Below are 24162 nucleotides of genomic sequence, written 5' to 3'. Positions count from 1 at the left end.
ACCTTCAAAAAGAATCACACATTTATGGAGTAGTCAGCTCTATGGCAAAGGCAGCTGTCTAATCAGTAAGTTCTGGACACTTTATCTCAATGGGAGAAAAAAAAAATAACATTCCTACCATCTCTAACACACACAAGCACAGAGCTCAGAAGAATAAAGCTAGATCAAAGATAAACAGAAAGAGCAAAACTTCATAAAAAATTGAATCCTTTTTTTATATTACAAAAGTTCCCAAAGGATACTAAAACTGTTGCTGCATGGGCCACAGCAGAGGAGCAGGAGGGACGCTCCCATGTGAGCCCATGGACACACAGAGAGAAATATTTCTTGCAAAGTTGTATTACCCAAAGAGCAGACAGAGCTTTCATACCATCCTGAGAAGAATTTCTAAGTTGTAGCATATTCTTATAAGAGAGCTACACAGTCATGGAAAATTGACAAAATGGAGCTATGTACAGCAACATGAAAATCCCACAAACTGTGTTGAGCATAAAAGAATAGAAGTTCCAGAATACTGTATATATATATAACAGCATTTATATAAAATTTGAAACATGCAAAGTAATACTACATATTGCTTAAGTACCTATAGTATGTTATAAAATAAAATCTAATTTGAGAATAATAAACAGCAAATTTAGAGTGGGGTTTTTAGAAGAAACAGAGGATTACAATGGCAAAATGTTAATATTTTGCAAAATTTGGGCACATTCTATGTGGCAGGCCCTCTCAAGAGGAGATTGATGGTGGAAATAAAAAAAAAAGAAGAACCCTATTCACTACAACCCAGCCCCTCTGCCTGAGTTATGAACTCTAACACATCCACAATATTCTGTGCCATTAGTTAAAGCCTTCCAGTCCTTCGTCAGCTCCATTAGTAAAGTTTAGTATTACTTTTGTTACTTACTCTGAAAGTAAGTCCTATGAAACTTGGCCTATGAAACAGCATATGGGGGCACTCTCTGAATTTTGGAGCTGAAAGCTTTGACCTTCATCCCATCTTCACATCTTGGACCCACACCCAGGATTCAAGTGACATCACAAAAAAGACTTCAAACTCCAGGGCACTGCAGGATTCATGACAGCTGGAAGTCTCTGAGATCTCCTACAGACATTTAGAGAAAACAAGACTGTTCTCAACATTTCTTTGAGGCTGGATTCACCCCTGATATGTGCTGTGTCAAATAGTGGCATCATCTTAGACTCCTCTGATCAGCCTATGATAGTGAACACGACCTCTCTCCTTATGGAGAGAGGCCTGTCCCCAACTCATCTGTTATAGCTCTGCCACCTGCAGATGTAGGTGACTGTGAAACTCATCACCAGTACCTTGAAGCCCAGAAGGAAAGCCACAAATGTAAGGGCAGGCATCTCTGGACTTACCACTAGGCAGAAGGAGACAGCAAATGGGACTCTGTGACTTTAAAGACCTCATGCCACTCAGTAGACAAGGGTGACACCCAGTAGCTCAGAGCAGTAGATGTGAGCTTACCTGAGCTTCCAGTGACCCGTGTATGTGGAGGGCTGCTGTGGACAGTAAGAGGTTGGCTTAGGTGGGAGGTTACACCTTATGCTGCACCTTATAGGTGAGGATCCACTTGGACTCCTGCCCCAACACATTCAGCAAATTCAAGCTTTCTAAAGTGTAAGTCCCATCGCTATTCTGCTTGGATGTGAGTTGCTTGGCTCCCTTGAACATAGGACACTTCTCTACCTACGTGAGATGTACATTCTGTGGATAGAATCTCTGCACATGGTAGCTAATAGGCACCAAGTCCAAGGGGAGTGAAGACTGGGACACTGTCACTATAGGGGGAACTGACATATTCCAGAGAAAGCAGAGAATTACTGCAGGAAATCCACCATGGATGCCGGGGGCCTCCTGGAAGATGGGCCATCTGCTCAGAATGAGGAAAATCTGAAAGATATTTAGATACTATAAAATATTATATATTTCAATAAATTTCGTACAGATACACAGCGTAGTTCTAACACTAAACCAAGGGCAGGCATATCTAGATTGTGGTCCTTGCAGTAACCACAGTCAAATGCAAGAGAATGGCAGGTAAGCCACCCATACTATATTTTTCAGCTTGAGGGAAATATGTAACTTTTCCATGGCCAGTTGGATGGCATGGAATGTAGCTGGACTTGAAGAGAACATTACTGAGGAAGACTAGTTTTCCCAGCAGAACATATGGACACACTAATCTCACTGCATTTAATGTAATTAATTCAGGGAGTGGCAAGAAAACACTGGTGGATCTCAGAGAATAAGAGAACAGCAGAGCTGGGGGGTAGACCAGGGCAGACCAGCGAAAGAGTAAGTGCCAGGAGAGTGACTCTTCCCTTCCAGGACAGCTTTTCCAAACAAGACCTGGATATGAATGACACACAAGACCCCTCCTTCTAGTCTCCTGGCCCCCCAGAAGTCATAGTAGGAAACCACACTCACTCATTGACTTTCTGTGTGAAGTACAGGTCCCTGACTGCACTGTGGGGACCCCTCGTGACCGGCCACTGGGCCTCAATCACATTAAACTTAGAAATGGATGAGTAGAATTGTGAAGGCTTGTAGAGGTTCTGTCTGCCTGAGGATCCCTTTGTTTTGATTTAGGAGCAAGTAGGCTTGGCGGCTAACCACACCCATGTTGAGATTTCATCCAAATCCAGAAGCTAACTTGTGGCTACAAGGACTGTGAGTGAAGGGTAGAGAGTCAGAAAACAGGCTACAATAGACACAATGTATATTCTTGAGGTCAAGTTTGTCCCTATACCTCAGAAAGGCCAATCAGACTTCTAGGCTCAGTTCACAAACTTTTTGGACCATGCAATGCACACTTTGGGTTGCACTTTACCTACTGAATATCCTTTTATTTTTTAGTTTCTTTTGCCTGGTGTTTCAGTTTGGGGGGTTGTGCCATCAAAGAAGAGCACGGTTTGTCAATATGGCTTGATTCAATATGGGGCATAGGGTCCATGACTATTAGAAGGGCCAGCTACAGAATCCCAAACTACAAGGTGTTCATGGGTTAAGGGGCATAGTATCCAGTGTATAGTGATGATTTGGTACATGTTTCAGGTTTTGAAAATTTTATTTTTACAAGCCAAGGAAATGGAGTTTCTCAGGCTGTACTCACCATTCACAGACACATAGGTGCGTGGATGAGGTCCATATGCCGTGTCAGGATGCCCTATTACTTGTAAAGATTGATTGATTGATTGATTTTAGAGATGGAGAGAGAGAGCCCGACCCGGGGCTCATTCTCACAACCCTGAGATCATGAGCTGAACCAAACATGAAGAGCGAGATACTGAACTGACAGAGGCACCGGACACCTACAGATGCCCTCTTGTTCACGTCATACAGTAACAGGTGCCCACATCTTTGGGCTATATTTCACTGATGAGATGGAAGAGTGAGTTTGATTGACCTCTGTGTTTTCTACTTGGTGTATTCAGTGGCAGTGGTTTCCACTGAACCTGTAGATTAATTGCTGTTCTTGCCCATTTTCCCAGAACCACAAGACAGGCCCTGCTGGGGAGAGAGCAGACACATTGCAGTCCAGGGTCAAGGTCTCTCCTGCTCTGAATGAAACTGAACTCTCAGGCTGGGGCACCTGGAAGTCTTGACCCGAAGTTCCTGGAAAGAAAATTGGCTTCAGTTCTCATGTTCTTTGTTTTGGTCCAAGATGATGTGAGGGTCTGGTTCTAGTTCAAGGTGGAGACTCGTTACATACTCTTAGCAACGTGTACTGACACAAATTGATGAAAATTAAAAATTGCGTTGGTATATGGGATAAGGGGAAAGGGACCCATGTACAGAAAGGGGGCGGGTACCTTCCTTGTGCATTATGATAGAATGGCCTGGAGCACAGTCGATGCTGTGTAAACAGGGGAACTTGCTGCATAACAAATTACCACAAACTTAATAGTTTAAGAAAACACATATTATTTCATAGTTTCTGTGCACCAGGAGTTTAGGCACAGCTCAGCTTAGCTGTCATACACAAGGGAAGATGATGTGAAGATAAAGGGGAATGCCATGTACAGTTCGAGGATGGTCTGAAGCTACCAGAAGCTAGAAGAGAGGCCTGGAACAGATTCCTCCTCGCAGTTTATAGCAGCGTTAGTTATAATTGCCAAGCTTGAAGGCATCCAAGAAGACCTTCAGTAGGTGAATGGATATAGAAATTGTGATACATCCTGACAGTGGAATATTATCCAGCACTAAAAAAAATGAGCTAGCAAGTCTTGATATGGAGGTAACTTTAATGCTTAGAATTGATTGAAAGGAAAAGTCTGCATACAGCAGGATTCCAACTATATGACATTCTGATAAAGGCAAAATGTGGTGAATGTAAATATATCAGTGATTGCCAGGAGTAGAAGGAGGTTAAAAGGCAGGGCAATGAAACTACTCCGTAAAATACAATAAAAGTTGATATCAAACCCCTAGACTATGCAATACTAAGAGTGAACCACAATGTGAACTATGGATTTTGAATGCTAATGACATTTCAGTGTAGGTTCATAATTTTAAATAAATGTATCACTCTGGTGGAAGATACTGATAATAGCAGCAGGTGTGATGTGTGGGGATGGGAGTCTCACGGGAAATCTCTGCACCTTTTGCTCAATTCTATTGTGAACCTAAAACTGCTTTAAGATAGAAGTCATACTATCAAAAAAAGTAATCCAGGGGCCCCTGGGTGGCTCAGTGGGTTAAAGCCTCTGCCTTTGGCTCAGGTCATGGTCTCAGGGCCCTGGGATCTAGCTCCGCATCGGGCTCTCTGCTCAGCAGGGAGGAGGAATCCTCTCTCTCTGCCTGCCTCTCTGCCTTCTTGTGATCTCTCTCTCTCTGTCAGATAAATAAATAGATGTTTAAAAAAAAAAGCAATCCAAATCAAAGATCATCTAGATTTTCTTCCATGGTATCTACTAGGAATTTTATACTTTTGTGTTTTATGTATGTTTTTTTTTAAGATTTTATTTATTTATTTCACCATTTGCTGAAAAGACTGTCTTGGTCCTTCTCAAAGACAGTCTATATTTATGAGGGTGTATTTCTGGACTTTCTATTCTGTTGCATTGATCTGTGTGTCAGTTCTTTCACCAATACCACTGTTTCAATTACTGTAGCTTTCTTGGAAGTCTTATAATCCAATGGTATCAATCTTGAGTTGGCTATTCTAGGTATTTGGACCAATGGCCTTGGGGAAGAGACTCCACAGCTCATTTAACATTTTCAGCAAGTAGAGACAGAAATTCATAGTTCTCTGGAGAGCCTGCAGGATTCAGCTTCCATCACTGACCCAGAGAGACCTCTAGTGACCACTTCTGGCCAATATTCCATGAGCACAAAAACTACAAATTTTTAACATTGATTATCTTTGGATGGAAGCATTGTAGATTCTTGTCCCGCTTTATAATTTCATGTTCTCCAACATTTGTTGTTCTTTGAGAGGTAGCATCTCTATGATGGTAGTAAATTGAAAAGACAGGTTCTTTGTTCTTAGTGGCTGGGGGATGAGAGTTCTGATGTGTGTGCTGTGCTCAGGCCTGTGGCCATTAGCGTGCACCCATTCCCTGAACAAAAGTGTGTGGGACAGACACAGCCATTGGGAGTTATTGTGAGCTGGGAACCCTTCCAATTTAGTTCTGTAAATGCTGGGGAGGACAGAAAAATTCTCTCCCCAAGAAATTCTAGGTAAACAGGTGAAAAGAGCACAGAAAACAGGCATAGGGGTGTCCCCAGCAGATACACCTGAGGACCCATTCCCCTGTAAATGCCAGCAGCAGTGTCAGGAGTAGGGATGGGGGATCCAGACAAGATAGTGGGGAAGTAGGAGGAGATGCCATTTCAACCTGTACCCTAAAGTGAGCTGATTACCCCTGCTGACATAGAGGCTCAAAGACATGGTGTGGAAAAAGGTTAGAGTTTTGGAGATGGTGATAATTTTTGTCTTCGAGGATGGAAGGGGCTCCATCCCCATGTTGATGAGACACTGGATGTGGCAAGGTCCCAGGCTTGACCTTGGGCATGGGGGATTTCCTCAGCTGAGGCCATCTCAAAGAGGGATGACAGCTGAGGGCCATCTCCTCAGGCCTGGTGTATCACAGCATCCACCACCCTCTGCAGAGCCCTTTCCACCCAACTTGATTGGGAACAGGACACAGATTAACTTCATCCACCACTGAGGTCTTAAAGCTACCCTACTTCAAGCACGCAGAGTTCCCTGACTCCACCTGATCTAACCTGGGCTTCACTAATTGGAAACATTTAGAGTGAATATCATGCGGGACTGAGAAGCAGGTTCTTCTGGGATCTCTGGGTGTCAGGCTTTGGAGTGAGCTCTAGCAGAGGACAGAGGACAGAGAAAGGAAGAGGAACCTTAGACCTGTGAAGTAAGATAAAATCTGGGTATAGAAACGCAGACATCTCCCTACCACACATTTCCTCGAATTGCCCTCCAAGGGGCAGTGATCCAGCTGAGGACAAGATGTTGACTTTTTTTTTTTTTTTAGAATAGAGTTACATTTTTGGAACAGTTTTACATTTGGAGAAAAGCTGAGACAATCACACAGATTTCCAATATATAGGTGCATACAGTTTCCCCTATTTATAGCATTTTACAGTAATTTGTTGCATCTGTTATAATTAGTGAACCAATATTGGGGCATTGTTATTAACCAAAATCTATAGTTTAATTTTGTCTTAGCTTGGGCCACTATAACAAAACAGCATAAACTGGATGCCTCAAAACAACAGAAACTTATTTCTCATAGTCCTGGAGGCTGGAAGTCCAAGATCAGGGTTGTGATGAGATCTCTCTTTGAAGTTGCAGACTGCCAACAACTTGTATTTTCACCAGGTGGATGGAGTGAGCTGCCTGTCTGGCCTCTTTTCATGAAGGCAATGATCCCCTTCATGAGGACTCCACCCTCATGATCTCATTATCTGCAAAGTCCCCCACCTCCAAATCCCATGAGCATTTGAGAGATACAACTATTTAGTCCAGAAGAGATTTCCTTAATTTTCACTCCATGTCCCTTTATGTCCTAGAATTCCATGCAGGATACCACATTGCATGTCCTTGTCATGTCTCTCTAGGCTCCTTTCAGCTGTGAGAGCTTCTTGGACTTTCCTTGATAGCAACAGCCTGACAGTTTTGCGTGCTGCTCAGGTATATGGTGGAATGTCCCTCATTGCAATTTGTCGGATGCTTTTCTCATACACAGACTGGGGGAGTGGTTTTGGGGAGGAAGGTCACAGAGGAAAAGTGTTGTTTTCATCACAATATATCAGAGAGCACACTGTGGCCGTGGCTTATGAGTATTGGTGAACTCATGATCATGTGGCTGGACTGTATTTGTCAGATGTTCCCTCTGTAGTTTAATTAGGTTATGAGCTGTGGGAACACAGAGTGAGAGAAAGGAACTGATATTTTATACAGGGTGGTTTATGGAAGGGACTTTTTAATAAAGTGACGTTTAAAAAGAGCTTCAAAGAGGGAGAGAGTGTCATGCAGATCTTTAGGGGAAGAAGCAGAGGAAAGACACAGTTTGACTTCCATTGCCACGGAATCACTGTAGCTGAACCTGGAGAGCCTGTAAGAGATGAAGAATGGTCCAGGAAGGTGTGCTGGTGGCCAGGACCAGGGAGCAGCCTTGGGGTTAGCAGTGTACAGATTCTGGGTATAGCTCACTGGTTTGGGGAGGAGGCTTGCACTCACACCTGAGAGCTTCTCAGGAATTTTATAAGCAAGTTGTTAAACACTGTTAGCTTGCGTTGATCACATCAGGAGTGTTGACAACACAAAGTCCACAAGTACTACAAATCAGGCTTCTTTTCCTTTCCCTGAGTAGATTACTTCACATTTACCATATTGCCACTGCACACAGCATTCTGAAGGCAGAATTGAATATGGCATATAAAGTAAGAAAATCAAGGATGGCTCCAGACTTCTGGACTGCCACCTTATGTTCATGAGCAGTGGGGCTGGGAAGAAAGAAGGGGACAGAAGAGCTAGTGTTCCCATCACAGGGAAGAGGGCATTTTGTCCCTGGGACTGAGGAGTAGGACATGTAGGCAAAGGGAAAGAGAATCATTTCTCTTATTCAAACCAGGATGAGATTCATCTTATTTAAGACCCAGTGAAGAACCTCACTAAGGCTAGAATGTCTAGGGGTTGGAATAAATAACCCCCAACATGGACATGAGCATGTAGTTCATGGCCATAGTCCCCAGAAGATGAATGATAGACACCTGGTAAGTGTAGGTGTGACATACCCATACTCAGGCACATACCCATGCATCAGTCCCCAGAGAAATTTCCTATGGCCCCTCTGAGGACCTGGTATGAAGACCCAGCTCTGAGGGCATCAAGGATTGTGAGAAGGAGCAGAAGGGACTGTGAGAAGGTGGTCTCTGGAAGAAGAAGGCATTTGGGGCAGAGTTGGGAAGCTTTTAGTTGTTCCTTTTCTTTAACTGGGCCCCTCAAGGAAGGAAGGAGGCAGCAGAGACTGAGGGTGACATGTAGTAGGAGAGGAAGGGAGAAGTTGTGGGGCCCATGTTCACAGTTGATTATAGGCTCAACATTCAAGAAATATTCCCCATGTGTCTCTTATGTCCTCGGTGCTATTTTCCTCCTGGGACACCTGTTGTGAAAGGACAGGCAGCCCCTGATAAAGGACTCTGCCACTTTAGCCTTCCTCCCTTCCTCCCTTAGGGCTTGATCCCCTCTCTCCATCACCTCCATCACCTCCAGTATGTCCCACAGAGGATCAGATTGGAAAAATTCCTGAGAGCAGCCCTCTGGCACCTGTCAGCATTCCTCTAAATGGAGAAATCTTGTGCCCAAAGGAGACCCAGTTCTTCGTTATCTAGTGATGGTTTCCAAGGGATCCTCCCACCCAGCTGCCTCTCATTCAGCCTCTCTGCCCACTTCCGTCCCAGAATCCCTAGGACTCTGTCCACACTCTTTGATAGCCTTTGACCCTGCCCACATTTTATAGGCTAAATGCCCCCTCCCCCAACACCTCAGGGAATTGGAACCCTGAGACTCCCAAGGGTATCAAGGAAGGTGTGTCACATGTTCTTTACTGCAGGTGGGCACTGACCCTGTGTGACCTGTGAGCTGTCCCTCTTCCTGACCTGGCTCTTTCTGGGACTAACCATGGCCGGCCCTCCCTGACCCACAACTTACAATTGGGCGCTCCCTTCTTGTAGACATAGATGGCAGAGATAGTGATGAGCAGCAGCAGCAGCAGCTTCGGGCCCAGGGTGACAGCTATCAGGATGGGAGTAGATGGCCTTGACTCTGGAAAAGAAGGGATAGGAGGCACCATCAGAGGGGGGCACCTTGGAGTCCATTACCAAGGTCCTCTACTTAATCTGAAGTGACTCAGTCTTATCAGCACTCTGAGACTCATGAATTCTTCCCCTGCTCAAGGCAGAATTCGGGGTAAGACATTCCTCACCTCAGTCACCCTTTTCACACTTCCAGGTGTCCTTCTTGAGGGAAGAGGTGGGGAGAACGAGCACTCAGGAATGGGTAAGTTTGGTTTACTGAATTGGTTCTCACACCCAGTGGGGCAGGTCACACAGCCTCTTTCTGATGAGCCAACAGGCTCCTAGTTTACAGATGGTGGGCAGATGAGGTGGATAAGACCCAGGGAACCCCCTCACTGCTGGCCTGCAGGATGACTCTGAGACCTTGTCTTTGGCCCAGGACAAAGCCAAACTCTCTGGGCCATAGGGTCAAATGTCTTCTTGGCCTCAAGTGGAGTGAGAACAGATGTCACGGTCAGTTGGGGATAAGGCTGCACTGCTTTGCTCCATGCACATGGTTTGACGACTCCCATGTACAGAGGTGAGGAGGGGGTCCTCAGGATAACCTGACCTCAGGAGACCTGCTGGGTCTAATATCCTGGGAAATCAAGGAAATGGGGTCTAATGCTCAGGAGAGTTTCAAACACCATCAGACCACCTGAACCCCACTGCCACTGTCGGCTGACGTCTGTCTCTTGGACATAGACTGTTGATCTGAAAGAACAGCTTCCAATATTTTTTTATATTCTAAATTTTTAATTTTACATAATGATAAAATTTATAAAACTTAAAACTGTTACAAAATATTTTAAAAATTATTTATTCCATTGTTTACCTAGGTAATATGAAAAAATTTAAATGATTTTGTAAATTCCTAGCAGGTTTCTGGTTATTATATGGAACTGTGAAAAGAGTCTTTGAGTCAAAAAGTTTAAAATGCTGTCTTGATTGCTTTAGTACTCAAAATAAAGAGCTTGGGAAGTGAAATACTAGCTAACATTTGATATTTTAGGGATAATGTGATGAGTATCCCTTTTTTTTTATTTTTATTAATTTATTTATTTTCAGCATAACAGTATTCATTATTTTTTTTTAACCACACCCAGTGCTCCATGCAATCCGTGCCCTCTATAATACCCACCACCTGGAACCCCGACCTCCCACCCCCCCGACACTTCAAACCCCTCAGATTGTTTTTCAGAGTCCATAGTCTCTCATGATTCAATTCCCCTTCCAATTTACCCTAACTCCCTTCTCCTCTCTAATACCTCTTGTCCTCCATGTTATTTGTTATGCTCCACAAATAAGTAAAACCACATGATAATTGACTCTCTCTGCTTGACTTATTTCACTCAGCATAATCTCTTCCAGTCCCGTCCATGTTGCTACAAAAGTTGGGTATTCATCCTTTCTGATGGAGGCATAATACTCCATAGTGTATATGGACCACATCTTCCTTATCCATTCGTCCATTGAAGGGCATCTTGGTTCTTTCCATATTTTCGTGACCGTGGCCATTGCTGCTATAAACATTGAGGTACTGATGGCCCTTCTTTTCACGACATCTGTATCTTTGGCGTAAATACCCAGGAGTGCAATTGCAGGGTCATAGGGAAGTTCTATTTTTAATTTCTTGAGGAATCTCCACACTGTTCTCCAAAGAGGCTGCACCAACTTGCATTCCCACCAACAGTGGAAGGAGGTTCCCCTTTCTCCACATCCTCTCCAACACATGTTGTTTCCTTTCTTGTTAATTTTGGCCATTCTAACTGGTGTAAGGTGATATCTCAATGTGGTTTTAATTTGAATCTCCCTGAGGGCTAGTGATGTTGAACATTTTTTTCATGTGTCTGATAGCCACTTGTATGTCTTCATTGGAGAAGTGTCTGTTCATATTTTCTGCCCATTTTTTGATATGATTGTCTGTTTTGTGTGTGTTGAGTTTGAGGAGTTCATGGTCCTCTCAATTGATGCAGAAAAAGCATTTGACAAAATCCAGCATCTGTTCCTGATTAGAACACTTCAAAATATAGGGATAGAGGGAACATTCCTGAACCTCATCAAATCTCTTTATGAAAGACCCACAGCAAATATCATCCTCAATGGGAAAAAGCTTGCAGCCTTCCCGTTGAGATCAGGAACACGACAAGGATGCCCACTTTCACCACTCTTGTTCAACATAGTATTAGAAGTCCTAGCAATAGCAATCAGACAACAAAGAGGAATAAAAGGTATCCAAATTGGCAACGAAGAAATCAAACTCTCTCTCTTCACAGATGACATGATACTTCATATGGAAAACCCAAAAGACTCCACCTCCAAACTACTAGAACAAATACAGCAATTCATCAACGTGGCAGGATACAAAGTCAATGTGCAGAAATCAGTGGCTTTCTTATACACTAATAATGAAAATACAGAAAGGGAAATTAGAGAATCGATTCCATTTCCTATAGCACCAAGAACCATAAGATACCTGGGAATAAACCTAACCAAAGAGGTAAAGATCTTAGTTGAGGAACTATAGAACACTCATGAAAGAAATCGAAGAAGACACAAAAAGATGGAAGACCATTCCATGCTCTTGGGTCGGAAGAATAAACATTGTGACAATGTGTATACTGCCTAGAGCAAAATTCCACTGGTATTCTTCAAAGAGCTGGAGCAAATAATCCAAAAATTTGTATGGAATCAGAAGAGACCCCGAATCACTAAGGAAATGTTGAAAAACAAAAATAAAACTGGGGGCATCACGTTACCTGATTTCAAGCTTTACTACAAAGCTGTGATCACCAAGACAGCATGGCACTGGCATAAAAACAGACACATAGACCAGTGGAACAGAGTAGAGAGCCCAGATATGGACCCTCAACTCTACGGTCAATTAATATTCGACAAAACAGGATAAAATATACAGTGGAAAAAAGACAGTCTCTTCAATAAATGGTGCTGGGAAAACTGGGAAGCTATATGTAGAAGAACGAAACTCGACCATTCTCTTACACCATACACAAAGATGAACTTGACCATTCTCTTACACCATACACAAAGATAAACTCAAAATGGATAAAAGACCTCAGTGTGAGACAGGAATCCATCGGAATCCTAGAGAAGAACATAGGCAGTAATCTCTTCGATATCAGCCGTAGCAACTTCTTTCAAGATATGTCTCCAAAGGCAAAGGAAACAAAAGCGAAAATAAACTTTTGGGACTTCATCAAAATCAAAAGCTTCTGCACAGCAAAGGAAACAGTCAAAAAAACGAAGAGGCAACCCACAGAATGAGAGAAGATATTTGCAAATGACAGTACAGACAAAAGGTTGAGATCCAGGATCTATAATGAACTCCTCAAACTCAGCTTCCAATTTTTTGACTTTATACAATGACCCATTTTTTATTTTATATTTGAGTTTTAAAAATCCAAATATTTTTTGAAATATATAGAGCAATCTTAAAAGGAGTAGGTCCTCAGCATATTTGCCCCTGGCATGTTAGAGGATGTCAGTTCTCTGCTTTGGGGCCCCTGGACATTTTCTGAGTTGAAAGAGCTTTATTGGCCATGTTTGTACCCGTTTCTAGAGGGGAGCCAGCAGGAGAAGCCTTGAGAAAGTGGGGGTACAGAGGCTAAACAATTCCTCTCCATTTAAAACAACTCACGAAGAGCAGGCAGCTTGCTTGCCCTCTGTCTGGCTGAGTCTTGCCGTCCTGAATTGTGTCAACATCTCCCTCTGCCAGTCCTGCCTCCTTCACTCTCACACGCAGGATCAGGCAGCAACCCCACAGTGAGCTTTCTCTCTTCTCATATCATCCGAGAGTCTCCCTCCATGGGTCACCTGATGTGTGGAGTTTATCTGGTTGGGGCCTGGAAAGCCAACTCTAATGGGCCCATTTGGACTGGGGTCTCTTTCTGCCAGCTGGTCATGAGGCCCCCAGCCCTGTGGGAGGTAGAGCAGGGTAGGTGTCGGCTTGCCCTGCCCTTGTCACTGCTGAAGCCTCACCACGTTGACCTGGGCTGGTGTAAGCAGAAGCAGGGAGTATCCTAACATTCTGGAAATGATGTGATAATTACAAGAACTACGGGTTGGGTGGCTGTTGCAGGGCATCAACCATTCGGAGAAAGTGCAAAGCGAAGACTGATCACATGTGAAAGGTTATGTGTGAATGTCTGGGGACTTCTGAGTAACACTGCAGACTCTTACCTCCTAGAGCTGGAGGACAGAAAAAGCTGAGGACACAGTTGGGTCCAACATAAACATAAGAGTATCAGTGCTACAGAGCGGACTGAATTCTCAGCTACACTGCACTTACTGTGCTGGAGTAGGGCCCTGATGGGGAATTACGGGAGATGGATACCAAGATGTGGGATAGGGACACTGGGCCCAAGACTTTCAAAGCCCTCTGGGCACTTTTTAATGTGCTGCTGAGTACAAGACAGAGGCTTAACTACTCATCTTCAAATATAGCCTCTCAACCCAAAGGAAAAACAACAAAAGGACAGTAATAAATTCTATGGAAAACTGGCTCTCGGTAGTCCTTGAAGAGCAATGCCCAAACTGCAGAATCTCTGGAGACAAAAGAGAAAAATCTCCACGTCCAAATGCACATCCCCTTATGCCATTCCCCTGCCACCTCCACCAAACGCAAGCGCAGGAAAGGGCAGGAGATGGTACGGACTCATCTATCTCTCCCACCTCTCCTGGCTCAGTAGAAGCCTGCCCCCTGGAACTCATGTGAGGTCCATCCATGGAGGGCTCTGAAAAGTGGAAGAGGAAGGCAACTGGGCTAGTTGCTTCCATTCTGGAGGAGGAACCTACACCAGGTATCCTGGGTCCACACTCCCAATTTCCCAAGACCAGAGGAGGCCCAGGTGTGGCCTCCTTGAACAAAGAATAGTCTAGACTTGATAATATTTTTCCCATTCCAAAAAAAAAAAAAAAAAAAATGAGGAGGAGCAAAATAAGCCCAAAACAAGAGAAGGAAATAAAGAAAGAGGAGAAAAAGTAAAGAGATTAACAACAAACAATAGAGAATATCACTGAAATGAACGTGAGTTCTTTGAGAAGACTGATAAATTTGAAAAACCTCTAGCCGTTGTGACAATGAAAAAAAAAAAAGAGAGAGAATTGACACATTTCCAATATCAGGGATGAAACGGGATACCCTACAGACATCACAAGGATTACTAGGTAATACTATAAAAAGATCTATGTGCAGAAATTTGACAACACAGAGAAAAAGACCACATTTCTCAAAAGCACAGCCTACCACAAGCATCCAATATGAAATGAAGAATTTGATTAGCCCCAGATATTCAGATTCTATTCAGAAATAAAAAAATCGGGCGTCTGGGTGGCTCAGTGGGTTAAACCTCTGCCTTCGGCTCAGGTCATGAACCCATGGTCCTGCGATGGAATCCTACATTGGGCTCAGTGCTAAGCAGGGAGCTTTCTTCCACCTCTCTCTCTCTCTCTCTCTCTGCCTCTCTGCCTACTTGTGATCTCTCTCTCTCTGTGAAATAAATTTTAAAAATTGGAAAAAAATCATGGGGACCCTGGTATTTCACATGAAAATTCTTTTAAACATTTACAGGTGAATTAAAACCAAGTTAGGTCCATAAAATAAAGTTAATAGAAGGAGCTTTGGAAAATTGGAATGTATACTCCATTTTAGATGATACTGGAATTATTGTTAATTTTACTAAGCGTGTGATAGTATTGGTTTTATAGAAAGAACCATGTCATTAATCACATGACCACACAAGTGTGGACTCCATTTGGAGCTGGATGTGGATCCATGACTAAGTCATTAGTGGACACAATTAGGCAACTTCTGCATACCTCTATTCCCAATTTTAAGGGAAATTGTTCCTTTTCTCCTTCCTATCTCTAGTCAACTGGCCAACAGTGACATGAACACTTGGTGGCCCAGTGTTGACTCAGAATACTGTCATTGGGCACCTTAGAAGGAACATGGACCTTTGAAAGATCTTCTGGAACAAAGACTCCTGGAAAACTGGCTTGACCTCTTCCTGATGTTACACAAGAGAGAAATAAGGAATGCGTTAGTTGTAGAAAGGGGACTCCATAGTTCTTTGGGACAATGCTCCCCTGCTATAATTAATCCCCCACTTTTTTTGCACAGGTTGCTGGTCCATCTTCAGGGACTCAGGTTTCCCTCGACTAGCTTAGCTCATCAGCTGTACTAAGGGCAGAAAATGTTCATCATCTGTCCTCATTGTTCCCTGAGTCCCTTCTGTAAAATTCCCAGTCACAGGGTTGGTTAAGCAGGAAAGGAGACCAGAAATGAGTTGTCATTGGCATAATGTAAATGTACTGTGAGCAACCATGACTATTGCTGATCTGCTGTCACAAATAAAGGGAGAGAGGAGACCCCAGGTGTGACCACACATGGTCACCCGGGATCCTGGTCAAGACTCAAAACTCCAGGTCCTGAAGGTCCCTTTGGAATTTCAGAGTGCAAAGTGCAGACATTTTCTGCCATGATGATGGAAAAGCATAGAATGGATAGAGATCATGCCAGGTGCGAAATAACAGGGGGACGGGGTGTCTGGCCAGGCATAGTGACTTAATCATTGTCAGGTGAAGGAACAGGGAGCAGGACACATGAAATAGGATCACTGAGGTCTCACCCTGGGTTTTATGGGTTTCCTGGTCCTTCTGGTGGGCTGAGGCCACAAGGGTATGGTTTCTGGTGACCGCGGGCTGCCCGTCATGCTGCACCAGGCAGGTGAACACAATGCCTTCCCTGTGGGCAGATGAGTTCACCAGGAGCCAGCTTGTCCAGTTAAAGGTCCCATCCTTGTTCTCTACGAGGTTCGAGGCCCTTGAGGCCATTTCTGTTCGGGACACGTTGCCATTCTCTAACCAGGTCAGCTGGAGGCGCTGGGGGTAGAACTTCTTCACTTGGCAAGTGACCTTCACCTGGTCCCCTGACACGGGCTGCTGGGAAACCTCCAAGGTGGGTGGAACTGAAACAGCACAGGGCAGAAACTCTCACCTTATGGAACAGACAGGAACAGTTATCTCCCCCCCACACAGCAAGAGAGTCACCCAGAACAGGGCTAGGCATGCAGCTGGTGCTCAAACACTGAGGGTAGTGTTTGCATATGAATGAAATCCCTAAGCACAGTGCCCAGCACACAGTAGGTGCTCAAGGAATGATGGCTCCTCATAGGCTAAGACTGACTGAAATCAAGATTCTCATCCCCATGCATACAGTTGGAATAGAATAACTGTAGCAAAACAAATGACCCCACCAAGCACACTGTGGCATAAAGTACAGCAGGTGCTCAATAATTGGAATTGCTACGGTAAAGTAAGGGATACAACCGAGCGCAGTAATTGGCACATGGTAGGTGTTCACCACCCAGCAGCCATGGAAACAGTAGGAGGGGACGGCACATCTAGGTGCAGGTAACCTGGAGGGTCTGCCAGGGGTCAGATCCAGGAAATGGAGGGCCTGGGGCAGGAAGCAGGGGAGGGGCAAGCTCAGGGGCTTGGGGGCCAGACCCAGGCTGGGGCTGGGGAGGAGGGGCATCTACCTCGGAGGACCTCAGACAGGTTGGCAGTCCCACGAAGAGGAGGGCCCCCCTGCAGGGTCACGTGGGTCACCTCGCAGATGACCTGGGAGTGAACATCCCCCAGGGCCAGCACCAGTCTGGTTGTGCTGGAGATGCTGTAGGACGTTCTGTCTCCCTCTGGGTCCACGCTGGTCTGGGAGGCTGCCAGCTCATTCCCGTTTCTGAACCATCTCAGGGTGATGTTTCTGGGAAAGAAGCCATGGGACTTGCAGGTGAAGTTCACTGTCTGCTCCGGAGAGGCCCTGGCCGTGGGGCCCGACACCATTGGGGGAGATGGTTTGGCTACAAAAGAACATTTTTGAACAGTCATCATGACTATGGTCCTCAGCATTCAGGATATGTGTGAGGTGCTGTGGAGAACCTGCTGTTCTTCTGAGAGTGTGCGGAGGGCGGTGTTCTCCTCTTCACACAGAGGAAGGCATTAAATACCATAGCTCAACACTGAGTCGGAGGCAGGGCCCAGGTGCAGTTCTAGGCCCCTTTTTCTTCCATGCCAGGTGACTTCCCACCAATCTGGGCACAAGAAGGACGTTTCTGATGGGTCTGAGTGTTGGCATCAACTGCTCCTAGCTGCCTTCCTGGAAATTTCACCGAGGTCAGAGAGCATGTGCAGCAGTCAACGCAGGGGGCAGGGGACCCCCAAGAAAGCCGCAACCAGCTGGCCAGCTGAACACTAGTGGGGCTGTGGCAAAGCATGGCTCCTCCTCTGTGACATGGGATAGGAGAGATTTCTCCTTCTGGGGTTGCAGGGAGGGGCGAGTTAGGGAATGTAAGCAGTTTTGCTTGGAATTTCTCACTGGAAATGGAGATGGAAAAGAGCAGATGAATCAGAAAGTCAAGCAGAATGAGTCAATTATCACATGGTTTCACTTATTTGTGGAGCATAACAAATAGCATGGAGGACATGGGGAATTAGAGAGGAGAAGGGAGTTGGGGGAAATTGGAAGGAGAGGTGAACCATGAGAGACTATGGACCCTGAAAAACAATCTGAGGGTTTTGAAGGGGCGGGAGGTGGGAGGTCGGGGTACCAGGTGGTGGGTATTATAGAGGGCACGGATTGCATGGAGCACTGGGTGTGGTGCAAAAATAATAATAAAAAAAAACCCAAAAATAAAAAAGAAAAGAAAGAAGATCCTAAAAGTTCTCATCAAAAAAAAAAAAAGAAGAAGAAGAAGAAGAAGAAGAAGAAGAAGAAGAAGAAGAAGAAGAAGAAGAAGAAGAAGAAAGTGGCTGACAGTAACCTCAGTCTCATTACTGTGTAAAAATCTCCCTCTGAATATTCTTCTCCAGCCCTAATACAGAGAGCCTACTTGCCCCTGTTCTGCATCATGGCTTTGGAAATAATTCCCTGTGATCCCTTACCTGTAAAATAAAGACAGATTTGTGAGGAAACTTCCCCGGGATGGTCTTTGTCTGTCCCTCACCAAGGAGCCAAGCTCCTTTGGTCCTGTTACAATGGGACTGCTCCTTACTGGTCATTGCATCCCAGGGGGACTTCCTGTGGCCTCCAGCTGTTTCATTCACAACAGAGCAAATGTCCCACCTTCTCCAGCCTGACAGTGACAGCCACCCTCCTTTTCCATCTGACTTTCTCACTGCAAGTGGTTATGTGGAGGGGTCCCTCCAGGTGTTCAGACATGTTGACTGGACAAACACCAGATGGAAGATGTGGGGTCCCGACAACTGAGTCTAGAATATGAACTCTCGCTCACAGAGCTGAACGCCCTCCAGGATGTGCCTCCCAGTCATCCTTAGTCTGCAGAGCCAGGAATGGAACGCCCAGTGTTGTTGGGATTTCTAAAGTTGGGGACACCCACCGCAATGCCTGATTCTTAGCTGTTGGTCAGATAATGGAGGGCATTCTTATTGGCTTGTTGTCACAACCACAGGACAAATGAAGCCCAGGCCGTACTCACCACTCACAGTGACCTGGGTGCCTGGTCCAGACTTAAACTCCACATCAGGGGTCCCTCTCTGGAACTTCACACAGTAGTAGGTTCCAGTGTCTGCTGGGGTGATGTTACTGATGCGGATGGAAAAGTCCATGTTGTTTCTCCTTGTGGTGTCTGAAGCATTTGTTACTCGGGGAAAGTGGCCTCCTTTGTAACTGAAGATTAACTCCCGGCCTGGCCCTGTCCCCCTGAACCACTGAACTGTCCCTATGGGGCTCAGGGAGGTCATGGTGCAGCGCAGAGTGGCTGTCTGTCCGGCTGCGACAGACACTGACTTGTCAGGCTGGATCACCTGCAGCCCCGCCTCACCGGCCACACCTGGAGGGAAAACAGAGCAGTGGTCTACTCATCCTGCTGTGATCCTGCGTGTCTCCTCACGAGTTTACGCACAACAGCTCCCTGACCAAGTGCGCACCAGGAGTGGCCCTCCCCCGGAGCCTGTATTGAGACACTCCATCACAACTGAGGAAACGAAACAAAGACACAGAGAGGCTCAGTGATGTGTCACAGAGCAGGTTTGAATTCGCAGCTGGATTTCCTGCCTTGGTGACTAGCTAGTCTCTGGAGACATCAAGAAACAGAAACTCTTTCCTTCTTACGTTAAGTGTCTTCAAAACTGGGCAGCGACAGAAATCAGAGAAGCAGGCTGCTGGTGCATCATACAAAATTGTTCTTTTCCATTTCTTTCCTTCTCCTCAGGGAGGAAATTTGTGGTTCAACCTTGCAACATGTGAGTTGGTAAAACCCATGCACTTAGCGGTATTTGCAACCAAGCATGCCTCTTAAGGAGGACAGGTATTACAGGCAGGTCCTAGGTGTGCCAAGAACAATACGTACTTTGGTTTCAAGTCTGGAGAAGACTGGGGTCAGGACACTGAACTGCTAGGAGAATAATGGAAAGTAACAGGAATGCACCATGGAGGGAGACATGGAGGGAAAATGGAAGAGGAGAGGGAAGAGGATCAGATGGTCACCAGGAGCCAAGGAAAGGTGAAATAGCTACCATTTGTGTATCTATAATCCTCTTATTACTATTTCTGGCCCAGGCCTTGCCTCTGAGCTATGCACTTAGGTTCAAACACCATTCGACCTTTTTCTTAGCTAGGAGTAAACCTCTCACAGCTAACATGTCCTAAACTGAACTCAGTTTCCCACACACCTTTGCACATCCCAGCAGAGGCACCTTTATTTTCCTCGATGCTTATTGTCCCGACCCTTGGGTACCTTTCCTTCCCACCTCAATTCTTATGCACCAGGACATCCTAATGGCTCCCCTACTGCAGGCACCCACAGTCTGACCTCTTCCCCTTTTCTCTGCTGGCTGCTGTCTTGCTGCAAACCACTTTTCCTTGTTCTCATGGATGCACTGAGCTCTTGAGGGCTCTAGATGCTTCTCTCTATGTCCTGTGGCACTCCATTCTCAACCAAATGTTAGAATGAAACTCATGTCAGATTGTGTCACTTCTGTCTTCAAAACCTTACATAGGTACCATTTCTTTCAGAATAGAACCCCAAATCCTTGAACAGAGCAAGAGGATTCTGCTCTCATGCTGTTCCCATGCTATTTGGGAAACCTCTTCCCCCAGAAAATCACATGGCTCACTCCCCCGCCTTCTTACAATCTTTGCTCCAGGCTACCTGTTTAAGTACATCCCACCCTAGCATTCTCCAATTGTCATATCCAGCTGTACTGTCCTGTTTTTTTCCCTTAACGCTCCTCACTTTCTGTATTCTGTTACTTACTGATTTATTTCATCTATAGTTTCCTGTCCTTCCCTCCACTATGATACAACTTCTACGAGGGCAACTACTTTGCCTCTTTTATTCATCAATATGCCCTACATTAATATAACTGTTCTTATCACCTAGTAGATATATAGTTAATATTTGTATAATGTGTAAGTGCCCAATGTGACCCCTTTGACCCCTTTCTGATACCAGGAACTCTATTTTCAGCAAAGAATTTCTCAGGACTGTATATCAGAACCTGAGTTTCCCACATAGATGACTTGGAGGAAATAAACACTTGCATATACCCAGAATACAGAAGCACTTGAAAGAAGCAAACCGCAAACGTTCTTCACCACACCACTCCCTTCCCCACACTGATTGGAAGATCTGCAGAAATATCATGGGATGGATGTGGGGTCATAGGGTTTGAAAAGAGCAATGATTAGACCTGTGAGATCTAGAATCGGACTGCCTAGGTTCAAATCCTAGCCCTCCCACTTATACTCAGTGACCTTGGCCTTTCCTGTGTCTTCTTTTCTTATCTCCAAGGTAGAAGTGATAGGAATGTCTACTTTGGATACAAAGATTGCATTACGTAATACACATAGGTATTTCCAGGTGTGTGTGTGGCACATGGTGAGTGCTCAGGAATTTAGAAGGTTATCACTCAGGAGATTTCCGGAGGCATGGAGGCATCAGTGGATACCAGATAATTGGGATTGGGATAGGAAAATGTATATAATTACAGATGCAGATCACACAGGCAGGAGTCTCTGAATTTGTGACTGTTCTTTCCTCAACCACTTGAATCCAGCATGGAGGCATTTCCAACGTAGTAATGCACAAGGTTCTACTCATTTTACCAAGAGAGAAGTTTGTTTAACTTGAGAGCTTGGTGAGGGGTGAGAGGTAGGTTTAGAGAATTAAAAAGGAGGATGAGTAGCTCAGAGATAGGGAACCAAACATCTGTCCAATGTGCATTTCACGCAGAAGTGAAATTATTATGAGGAGAAAAAGCAAAGTGTTTTAAGTGTTTTTAAAAATCCCATGTGTGTGCACACAGACACATGTGGACCTTTCCCTATGCCCATTCCTATGCACACATGCATGTACGCACACACAAAGAGGTAAATGCATTCCCTGTGTATGTACAGTGTGGCCCAGCATGCTAGTATATTGATTGTTTTGAGGATTAAATGAAATTATAGTATATGTTAAACTTCAGTAATAATTTTGGCACCTTGAAAACATGCAGCACATAATCAACAAGAGTTTAAGAATACACACAGCACAGTGGAACTCTGAACACCTCTGCGTGTGCTGTGTGATGGCTCTTCTACTGTTTGCCTCTCTGTGTTTCTGATGTTTCTGCACTTGGCCTCCACTGAGGAACCAGGCAGAATAACATGGTTAACAGGGTGAACTGTGGAGCTCACTGGGTTGGACATGAACCCCAGCTGCTCCAGGTACTTTAGTAGGTGACTCTGGGCTGGTGGCTCTCTCTGCCTTGGTTTCCCCATCTGCGATCAGGAGTATAGTCATAGATTTCAGGCAGGGATGTTGTGAAGATTAGATCAATGAACATGCACAAAGCTGTCATTGTTACCCACTGAAGCATTGATTCTTTGGTTGCCGGTGATAACCAGCTACAAGTGATGGATCCCCAGAAGAAATGCTCAGATCCCTGATTTCAAGCTCAGATGAGATCCAGTCCTTGGCTTTCTGTGGAGGGTGTGAGTAGCACACCTGTGTTTATGTGGAGGCCCTAAATGCCCACGGGCAAAGAGAGATTGAGGAGGTAGGGAAAGGGGAGTCTCCCTCAAGGCAATGCTCACCTGTGAGTCCCCACAGCAGAGCCAGCAGCAGATGAGGAGGAGGGCAGGGTCCGGAGGCAGGGGCCCACATTGTGGAGGCCTGAGGGTCCTGCTCACTGCAAATGTGTGTGCTAGGGCGATGGGGCCTCTGTTCTGTGGGGAGGAACAGCCCGCCCCTCTCGTGATGGAAGAGGAAGGAAGCATCTATAATGCAGTGACACAGCTGTGAGGCAGCGATCTGCTTCTGGATTGTGAAACAGACTTTGGGCAGAGAGGCCTCACATGGTGTTAGGGACCTCTTCTTCCATTTTGGGTTCTGTGTGTGTGTGTGTGTGTGTGTGTGTTTTCTTTATTTGAATCTATTTATTTTCAGCATAACAGTATTCATTATTTTTGCACCACACCTAGTGCTCCATGCAATCCGTGCCCTCTATAATGCCCACCACCTGGTACCCCGACCTCCCACCCCCTGCCCCTTCAAAACCCTGAGATTGTTTTTCAGTGTCCATAGTCTCTGATGGTTCACCTCCCCTTCCAATTTCCCCCAACTCCCTTCTCCTCTCTAACTCCCCATGTCCTCCATGCTATTTGTTATACTCCACAAATAAGTGAAACCATATGATAATTGACTCTCTCTGCTTTACTTATTTCATTCAGCATAATCTCTTCCAGTCTCATCCATGTTGCTACAAAAGTTGGGTATTCGTCCTTTCTGATGGAGGCATAATACTCCATAGTGTATTATCATGTTATGTTAGTCACCATACACTACATCATTAGTTTTTGATGTTGTGTTTCATGATTTATCCTTTGCGTATAACACCCAGTGCCCCATGCAATCTGTGCCCTCCTTAATACCCATCACTGGGCTCACCCATCCCTCTACTCCCCTCCCCTCTAAAACCCTCCATTTGTTTCCTGGCCTCTATAGTCTCTCATTGTTGGTCTCCTGCTCTGATACCCCCCACCTTTATTTTCCCCTTCCTTCTCCTAATGTCTTCCATGCTATTATTTATGTTCCACAAATAAGGAAAACCATATGATAGTTGATTTTCTCAGACTTATTCACTCAGCATAATCTTCTCCAGTCCTGTTCATGTTGATACAAAAGTTGGGGATTAGTCTGAAATTCTCCTTTTTGGTGGGGTCTTTGCCTGGTTTGGGGATCAGAGTAATGCTGGCTTTATAAAAAGAGTCTGGAAGTTTTCCTTCTGCTTCCATTTTTTGAAACAGCTTCAGGAGAATAACAAATAACCTGGAGGACACGGGGAGATGGAGAGGAGAAGGGAGTTAAGGGAAATTGGAAGGGGAAGTGAACCATGAGAGACTACGGACTTCGAAAAACAACCTGAGGGTCTTGAAGGGGCGGGGAGTGGGAGGTGGGGGGAACAAGGTAGTGGGTGTTAAGGAGGGCACGTATTGCATGGAGCACTGGGTGTGGTGCAAAAACAGTGAACACTGTTACACTGAAAAGAAATTAAAAAATTTATTGGGTATTCATCCTTTCTGATGATTGAGTAATATTCCATTGTACATATGAACCACATCTCCTTTATCCATTCATCTCTTGAAGGGTATCTCAGCTCTTTCCACAGTTTGACTATTGTGGATATTGCTGCTATGAATATTGGGGTACATGTGGCCTTTCTTTTTACTACTTCTGTATCTTTACACTAAATGCCCAGTAGAGTGTTTACTGGGCTGTAGGGTAGCTCTGTTTTCTATTTTG

At 45.0% G+C, this 24162-nt stretch overlaps 1 protein-coding gene across 6 annotated transcripts; it reads right to left on the bottom strand.

Annotated features, from left to right (window-relative positions):
• Window positions 1–515: 515 nt before the first annotated feature.
• On the bottom strand, window positions 516–22680 carry LOC309871508 (signal-regulatory protein beta-1-like). Of its 6 annotated transcripts, XR_014315313.1 has the most exons (7): window positions 22455–22680; window positions 18853–19206; window positions 16897–17217; window positions 15985–16323; window positions 9210–9323; window positions 3141–3643; window positions 516–1105 (listed from the first exon to the last, which is right to left on the bottom strand). XR_014315313.1 is itself a non-coding variant. In XM_082744596.1 (6 exons), coding segments are annotated over exons 1-6 (1200 nt in total). In that variant the 5' UTR covers window positions 22525–22680; the 3' UTR covers window positions 516–1103. The 6 variants fall into 6 exon arrangements, 5 of the variants coding, with proteins under 5 accessions (XP_082600722.1, XP_082600721.1, XP_082600720.1 ...); XM_082744596.1 differs by lacking the exon at window positions 3141–3643; XM_082744595.1 differs by lacking the exon at window positions 516–1105 and having other exon boundaries at window positions 3077–3643.
• Between the last annotated feature and the right edge of the window lie 1482 nt (window positions 22681–24162).

Source organism: Mustela nivalis (assembly GCF_964662115.1).
Source record: "Mustela nivalis genome assembly, chromosome: 8".
NCBI classification, from domain to species: domain Eukaryota; kingdom Metazoa; phylum Chordata; class Mammalia; order Carnivora; family Mustelidae; genus Mustela; species Mustela nivalis.
This window is presented reverse-complemented; position numbering and strand designations above follow the sequence as displayed.